This window comes from Siniperca chuatsi, linkage group LG2 (assembly GCF_020085105.1).
Source record: "Siniperca chuatsi isolate FFG_IHB_CAS linkage group LG2, ASM2008510v1, whole genome shotgun sequence".
NCBI classification, from domain to species: Eukaryota; Metazoa; Chordata; class Actinopteri; order Centrarchiformes; family Sinipercidae; genus Siniperca; species Siniperca chuatsi.
The window spans coordinates 22228268-22236914 of record NC_058043.1 but is presented as its reverse complement, the minus strand read 5'-3'; the positions used below and the strand labels follow the sequence as shown (position 1 = coordinate 22236914).

The 8647-nt window shown below is 44.1% G+C and overlaps 1 protein-coding gene across 1 annotated transcript; it reads right to left on the bottom strand.

Annotated features, from left to right (window-relative positions):
* Positions 1 to 3493: 3493 nt before the first annotated feature.
* Positions 3494 to 7865, bottom strand: LOC122868572 (keratin, type II cytoskeletal 8-like). Its single transcript, XM_044180654.1, is given in 10 exon segments — positions 3494 to 4313; positions 4426 to 4484; positions 4579 to 4759; positions 4762 to 4798; positions 4903 to 5028; positions 5145 to 5309; positions 5424 to 5519; positions 5623 to 5683; positions 5785 to 5993; positions 7390 to 7865. Coding segments are annotated over 10 exon segments (1455 nt in total). The 5' UTR covers positions 7768 to 7865; the 3' UTR covers positions 3494 to 4170.
* Between the last annotated feature and the right edge of the window lie 782 nt (positions 7866 to 8647).

Genomic DNA, 8647 nt, shown 5'->3' with positions numbered 1-8647 from the left:
TCAGGACCATAGACATGTCATGTATATACAGTCAATGGTCAGGACTGAGGCAAGGGTTGGGGTGGCCCCTGGACACCACTGCCTCGTCTACCCCGTTTAGACCTGCCCCACCGTGATGCATGCAGTTGACCCTTCAGATCCGGTACTCCAGGTAGGCTGTGGGTGATATGGTTGAGGCTGACGCCATTCCTGGCTTCGCCTTAAAACACCTGACACCTCAAATGCACAGCGACAAGCTTTCTGTTCCTGCTGAAGCATCTTAGTAGCATCAGGCCCAAACATGGCAGACGCTCTACAGGCAACCTCATACACATGCCCTGTCCTCTGGCTGCAGCTTGGACTGTGACAGCCACAGGTGGCTCCTAACTCCCCAAAGTCCTGATATGGCCTTGCCAGCTGCCTCTGCCTGCTCTCTCATTAGTTTAGGAAGAAGTGAGGAGACCTGTTGCAACTCCATTACCAGTTCTCCACTTCAGCTGCTGAGTCAGATGGCATTGGTAAAGAGCCAATACGGACCCTGTGTTAGCTAGCTGGGTCTGGACTGCCATAGCGCCATGCATTTTAGTCAACAAGGTGTCTATCATTTTGCAGTTCTTGCTAGGGCAACTACTCTTCCCAAGGACTGACTTAGATGGAGACACCAAGGCAGCCAAAACCTGGTCCACAGGAGGCAACAGCCCACAGCCTATCCTCTCCTGACTGTGAACTGACAAGCATTTACAGAGCCCAGACCAGCAACCAGCACCTGACGGTGTCTGAAACTGCTTTTGGATCACCTCCTCAAAGTCAGAAGAGGCATCGGGAACCGCACCTCATCAAAGCGGGAGGGGGCGGGCCCCTGATCAGACAGCAGTTCAATATTCAATGCTGCAGCTGTCCTACTAATAATCCCTTTAAGGAGGGGTGACTGCTGCTCACGTTCCATGATTGTCTCCTGCTGCCCCAGAGGGAACATCAGCCTCCTCCGAGGGCTCCAGGTTGAGAACATCAACTTCTCTCTCTGACTCAGAGGAAGAAGGGCAGCCCTTATCAACTACTTGACCCCCAAATGATTATATGGTAGGAGGCCCAGGCTTATTATTTGTTGCATGAGGCCCATGTGATACAAATCTCTCATCCCCTTGAGTTTGTTATAATAGTGGAGGGTGGGAGGCCGTTTACCAAACAAATGGCAACGGGCCTCTCTTTCTCTTGCTGACATACAAAAACAACTCGAGCAGGAGGATGGGTTATCCCTGGCTGTCAGTACATGCTCAACACTTATTAAGAGCACACAATAATTATGTCCGTTCTCCACAGGCATTTTGCACTGCAGCCCATGCAGGGAGGACCCTCCCAGCTTGCCCTACTGACATCGCCAAGAAGACCAGGAAGTGCACTCACACGCCATGCCTTATGTTTGTAGCATTAGCAGCAAACTTTTGCTACAGTGCTTGGAAACAGTAGCGAGAAAGACTAGTTTCAATAGTGGACAATGTGTTTTGTGTGTTCATGGTACACAAGGGAGAACACACGGATGCGTAAGCCGGGGGGGGGCGGCTTTTTGCCTTTATATTTTGATAGTGCAGTTGAAGATGGACAGGAAAGGGGGTGAGAGAGAGAGAGGGGATGACATGCAGCAAAGGGCCACGGGCTGGATTCAAACCTGGGCCACTGTAGTAAGGACTGCTTTACCACAAATGCATCAAGGCAAACTAGCTATTCCTAGCTATTCTGTGTGGAAACGCAGTCTCAATATGATAGAGAACTGGTTTTGAGGGAACATGAATGGTTACAACTTCAGAATTTGGCGTGTGCCTTGTATCATTATTATGAGTCGATTTTAATTACTCTGGGACCAAATCCAACAATTAAATGCTCACTGCCAGCACTCTCACCCTTAGGTGAAGATGAAGAAAGGATTTTTCTTGTTAACCTGCCAATACAGACTTTGAGTGCATGAGGCACATTTAAAAATAAACCATTGTGTGTGCAGACAAAAATGCAGTTCAATCAACGCAGTACATTTTTTGCCCAGTAGACACATGTGATAGAGGTCTAAGCACAAAAGCATGCATTTCACTTGTTTGCGAATTCAATCTGCAACTCCTAAACCTTCTAGGTCTTTTTAGACTCTCACTCCTACCTGATTAAGAGTATAAGGGTGCTACTAGTTTAAAATAATATGTATCAATGGTTTCTAGGTTTCTTTCTTTATATTGTTAGTGGAAGAGTGCTTACTTTATGTGTCCTCCTGGCTGTGTTTGTCCATCTCTGTGTGGGCAGTATCCTGGTGACTTATAGTAACAGTACACATACGCTTGGCTTGGCCCTGGATGTGAAGCAGGTAGGCCTACTGACTTTTCTTTATGGTGAAACAAGTTTTTGTGTTTTTATGTTTTGCTTTCTTCATTATGACATCTAACCTGCGATTCATTCCACCTCACTGTTGAGACTCTTTTATTTGTTATTTGAAGTTCTGGATTTTTCATCTTTGACGTCCTTGACAAACATCCGGTGGCCTCTAACCATATTTTATTTCATTCAGAAGGTGTAAAACAATTTCATATTTAGTCAACAAAATGTAGGCATGTGTGTTTGCAACATTAGGACCCATAATTTGTTGCTATCATGGTGAAGTCTGTACGGTCTCTCTTTCTCCGCCTCTGCCAATGTCCCTCCCTCTTCCTAGTCACTCTGTGTGTGCCATGTGATTACAGACCCGGCCTTCCTCACCTGCCCACCTGGGGCACTCGCATCTGAAGAATTCCCTACCAATCTTGACTCTCTAATTTGACTATCCACACTTTCAGCCAACTTAGGAAGCTGCTGCTGGGTTGTAGAAGCCTCAGTCACCATTTCACTGCCATCATGCTTACTTTTCTTGCACTCCTCTTCTACGGCATCCTCCTCTGCTGCTATGTCATGTAAGGAAACTCCAGTGGAGCCCATACCACTGGGTGATGAATGTAAGAAGAGTTTAAAGGTGGTTAGGTTGAATTACACTTGACACTGTCAAGATTTGAGCTAGTGAGCACAGAGCAGATTTACAATAATGTACTATCTACATAAACCAAAGCCTCTTCGCAGGTTACAGAGCATTTGCATTGTTTTGTACACACTATAACCACTATGAGATCTAGCAAAACTGAGTGTATCCACGGCAGGTTACGTTTGAACTGCAAAAGCAATTGTTTATGGGATTTAGTGAAATGCCAAGTTATTGTTCCCAGTTTTTGAGTGATAACAAAATGCGTAAGCCTTTATGAATCATGATTTTTTATATGTACTAGAAATGACAATGTAGAGTTGACATACTATAGATGTGGCAGACTACAAAACCAAGCAGGAAGTGAGTAGTGGAAAAGTGGCACAGCACTGCCCCCATGTGAAATGTCAGTGTGAAAATTTCATCTTGCTGTTAAAGTAAAACCTTCCTAAGCTTGAAGTGGACAGGCTGTGTTCTCATTTGTCTTTCATTTATCACAACAATACTGAGAGTGAGAGGCAATCATTTTAGTTCTCAGATTTATTTTATTTAGATTTATTTGATGGCATTTGCTGCAACATTCATCAGTCATGTTGCTAAGAATGCTTTTACAAAATAAATCTGGTTTCAACATTGTTTTATCTTGAAGGCAAAGAAAGGCAAAACTAAGCAGGGAAACATTTGACAGAACAGGAAAAGGAACAAGTCAGTAGCCAATCGGTTCAAAGTTAAACTGTAAACAAGTCACACAACTTTAAAAGTTTTGTATTTCTCCAGTGATCAGATTCAGTCAGTGACTTGCTCCCCTTACTAATATCAGTACTCAACCGTAGGAATGAAGACATCAGCTGAAAACCTGCTCATTTCAGCTACAGTACAAAAAGTATCTAAGTAGACAAGATAGAGTACAGATTTTCAAATGGTTTCCTTGATTAGTTTTAACACTCCATCAAAACCTTTGTTTTTTCCCCCTTCTTTTCTATTTCTTAGATGTCAGTGCGGGAAGAAAACAAATGTTGTCTTGCTTACTGACCTGACCTCGTTTAAGGCCATGTTTACCTCTCAGATTTTAGGAATCTAATTTTTGGGACATTCAGCTTTCTTGTTGAACATGCTTAACAGTAATGCATAGCACCATGAAAGGGTAAAGATTTAGATCAAATTCAAGAGTTTCTGAAGGGAAAGAGGGACGGCTCTCCTTTTTAATAGACTCTCCTGGAACTGGTTGTTGAGACTGTGGACTTGGTGAGGGTACCACCATAACCACCACCGTAGCCAAATCCACCGCTGGAGCCGAATCCACCGCTGGACCCAAATCCACCTCTGGAGCTGGAGCTGGAGAATCCTGGAGCAGAAAAAAAAACAGGTAAGTGTTATCATTTATCCATCCATCTGTCAGTGTGGATTATTGGTTCAGGTATCACGTAGGATGATCATGTATAAAATCTGAAACTTACCACCACCTCCAGTGCTCTGCTGCACATGGATGGTTGCGCCGGAGCCGCCACTGGCCAGTCTAATGGTGGAATAATAAAGTGTTAGTGCTTAATTCAGAGTTGAAGCTAATGCTGCAACCATGAAACTACATTACATATTCAAGTTTATCCCACCTGGTCTCCTCTCCTTCCAGCAGTTTCCTGTAGGTGGCGATTTCGATGTCCAGTGCCAGCTTGACATTCATCAGCTCCTGGTATTCGCGCACCTGGCGGGCCATGTCCTGCTTGGCTCTCTGCAGAGCATCCTCCAGGTCCTTGATGCGGTGCTTGGCATCCTTCACTGCCAGCTCACCACGCCCTCAGCCTCTGCGATCTGAGCTTCAAGGCTGGCCCTCTGTGTAAAATTATGTCACAGATGGTTTAATAACTGCAAATCCTCCTATACAATGAAGCGTGTTAATAATAAGGCATCATCTATGTGAAGTTCTTCAAATGTACCTGTCCCTTGACAGCCTCAATCTCATTCTGAAGACGGGCGATCATGCGGTTCAGCTCAGCAATCTCAGCCTTGGTTGTGCGCAGGTCATCACCATACTGTCCGGCAGAGCTCTGCATCTCCTCATACTGTTGTGAAAAATATGACAAGGTGTATCAACAACATGATCCCGAAGGTTGGGAGAGGTGTTGCAAGTGTATATAAAAGACACAGAGGATAAACCTCAGCTTTGATTTTCACTCACCTTCTGTTTGTACCAGGTCTCTGCCTCAGCCTTGCTGCGGTTGGCAATGTCCTCGTACTGAGCACGCACTTCAGCCACAATAGCATCCATGTCCAGGTTACGGCTGTTGTCCATCTCCACGACGACGGAGGTGTCCTTGATCTGGCCCTGCAGCTCACGAAGCTCCTACAGAGCCAATGTTTGTTGCACAACAGTTAACTCTCAATGATCATCAGCTTTAACTCAAATTGTTATTATAGTTTTGTGAAGAAGGTTGAATCAGACATTATGGATACATACAGCCTCATAGACGGCCCTGAGGAAGTTGATCTCATCCTGAAGAGCATCAGCCCTGGCTTCCAGCTCCACCTTGTTCATGTAGGCAGCATCAACGTCCTGGAAAGAACATTATGTACAAACAGGAAGTGTTATAACTGGCTACATTGTATTAAACCCCAGGATTAAAAAAATGTGAAGGTCCATCTTGATGTATTCGCACCTTCTTCAGGAGCACAAACTCGTTCTCTGCACCTGCACGTTTGTTGATTTCATCTTCATACCTGATTGAACACAAGGCAACGCTTTAGTACATCTGCTCCATTTTAAACACTCACGATCAGGTATTTGTTATAACTAGTGACCATGTCGTGCAAATACTCACTTCCTCTTGAAGTCCTCAACCAGGCCCTGCATGTTCCTCAGCTCTCCCTCCAGCTTGCCCTTCTCATTGCCCAGCCCATCGAGCTGTCTGCGCAGGTTGGCAATGTAGGCCTCAAACATGCCCTCGATGTTGGAGCGGGTGGTGGTCTGGTCCTGCAGGAGGTTCCATTTGGTCTCCAGCATCTTGTTCTGTTGCTCCAGGAAACGAACCTGTGAAGACACAAAACCAGGGAATATTGTCAGATGTTGTTTTAAAAAGCATTTTATATTTATAATGGTGTATGAATGTGGTTTGGCTAGTGCTTTAATTGCCATTGACTCTTTGTTGCTTCTCCTGAATTGTTTTTGGGTTCAATAGTGATTTTAAAAATTGTTCTTTAAAGGGCCGTATCACTTCAAAAAGTTTTTGAAGGGTGTGTCATTGTGGTATCAGGTTTTAAAATGCCCCACCTTTACCTGCATGCCTGATTAGAAAGCTATATGTCTGAATTGCCACACCCTAGTCACAACAATTGTCACTCGTGATTGCATACCTTTGCGTGCTTGTTGTTCAAGCAATTGTAAAACTAAAAGTTTTAAAAGGGAAGTTTTGAGACTTTTATTGGTCATAGAATACACATCTTCAACTCTTCCTTCTTAAAACAAAAAACATATTATGTTCTATTCAGATGGTTCACCAACATGTGTATATGGCTTTAAGTGTGTCACTGATTGTATCTCTACTTTGGCTATGACTCATCATGCTCTGTTGAGCGATAAAGGCCACACAGTCAGTCCAGCCATAAAAAAACTAGGTGTGGCAGATAAACTGCAGAAGACAAAGCAATGCAGTAACATGGGATGAGTACTTTCCTTTGTGAGTTTTTGTCCGAGTGCCATCTTCTAGTGTTTAGTGAGTCTCACTCTACATAAAGGAAATTACCATATAGTTTGCACGCCAGTATCAACACAGGTATGTGGTGGTAGCATAAAAAACAAGGGAAAGTTTATTTACTGCTCTGTACTTAGCATTCTTGTTGCCCATAACAACCAGGTGATAGATGCAATGTGCAAATGACAGACTTTGGACTCTGTGGGCATAGTGCAGACAGATCCCTATTTTCTCTGCCAGGTAAGGAAGGGACGAGTCACTGCAATGTAATCCCCACCCATGTTTAGATAGTGAGCAGAGAGGCCTCCGCAGGCTCAGACAGGGCTACAGGCCAACTGTTACCTTTGTTAGATTTTGGATGGAGCTGCCAGTGTAATATGGGGTCACGTTCAGCGACAGGCTTTGAGATTTTGAATAAACTTTTCTAATCCCGAGAGGCTGTAACTCATTGATAGCTATAGCATCAAGATTCACAGCTCTCTTGCTTTGTCAGCTTTGTCATTAAAAAGGACATGTTTGCTTCTAGTGAGCAGTGCTCAGCAGATTGCTGTTACTATACTGTGTACTAAAGTAATGACTTTCTAGTCATTTCCTTTCAATTACAGGTATAAGGAGAAAAATAAGATGATTCACTTTTGACAGCTGCTAGAAGTAAATGTAGCCCAGGGAGATAAAATAATGAGGCCTAGAGTAAATTGTACGTAAGAAAGTCACACAGCGCTCACAGGAACCAACCTTGTCGATGAAGGAGGCAAAGCGGTTGTTCAGGGTCTTGATCTGCTCCTTCTCCTGGGTGCGGACAACCTGGATGTTGGGGTCAATCTCCAGGTTCAGAGGGGCCAGCAGGCTCTGGTTGACTTGGACAGCTGTGATCAGTGGAGGCATGTAACAGCCTGCTGTTTGGCTAGAAGAAAAGCCATAACTAGAACCAGAACCACCACCCACTGAAGACAGACCAAATCCAGAACCAGTGCCAAAACCAGAACCAGCGCCAACACTAGCGCCAACACCACTATAAGTGGTTCTTTTTACGGAGTAGCTGCTTGTTGGTCCTGCAAACGACCTCCTGGTGCTGCCACCAGAACCTGAGACTGAATATGACTTCCTCATCATGTTTGCAGCGGTAACGGCTGTCAACTCTGAGCAGTGGAGAACTGAAGATGAGCAGGATTCAAAAGGAGAGCCAAGTCCCTCTGAGTGTCTGACTGCAGACTGTGCCTGCTTTTATGGCTGAGCTGAGAGAGGGGGAGGATCCTCCTCAGCCACTTCAACCTGTACTCTTATTTTTGTTGTCCAGCCTCCCCTCCACCTCAGCCTACACGCCTGTGGCTCTGAATGACAGGAGTGGCCAATCCTGTGAAACAGGTAGGGAGAGTTTGTCAGAAGATAAGCTGTGACACACCCTGCACTGGGGAGATTCTGGAGGGGAATGAAAATGTGATTATGAGCCTCTTTGAGTGTGTAACCTCTGTAGTCTGCTTAGTGGTCACAGGGCAGTGAAATGAATACTGTACCAATGTCTATGCTAGTATGGACGGGTTGTGGATGAGTAAAGGACAAAAGTCAGTGATGGAGTCAGAGAGTAGACTAAAACCCCTTTTTTGGAAAAGATTGTAAAATATTACAACCTAAGTCGGCATTACTACCTTCGGGTAATTCACAGTAGACTTGAACAAAACCATGTTCATACACAATATTTCAGTGTTTAGAATATATTGTATAACTCCTATGAAATATGCAAAGAGTCAATACGTCTCTTAAGTATAATGTGAATAACTGTTCACAGGATTGATCAATGCATCTATAATGCTGTTCTCTACTTTCTGTTATTCTACCTTCTGTTTTGCATTGAATGTAAACGTATGTTGTTTTAAAGGGAGACTGTGTAACTTTTGAAAAAATAAATGACACATTCTTCCTCTTACAAATGCAAAGTTACGTTTATAAGCAACTAAATTCACTGGTGCTCAATCCAGTACACTCAGAGGTTTTG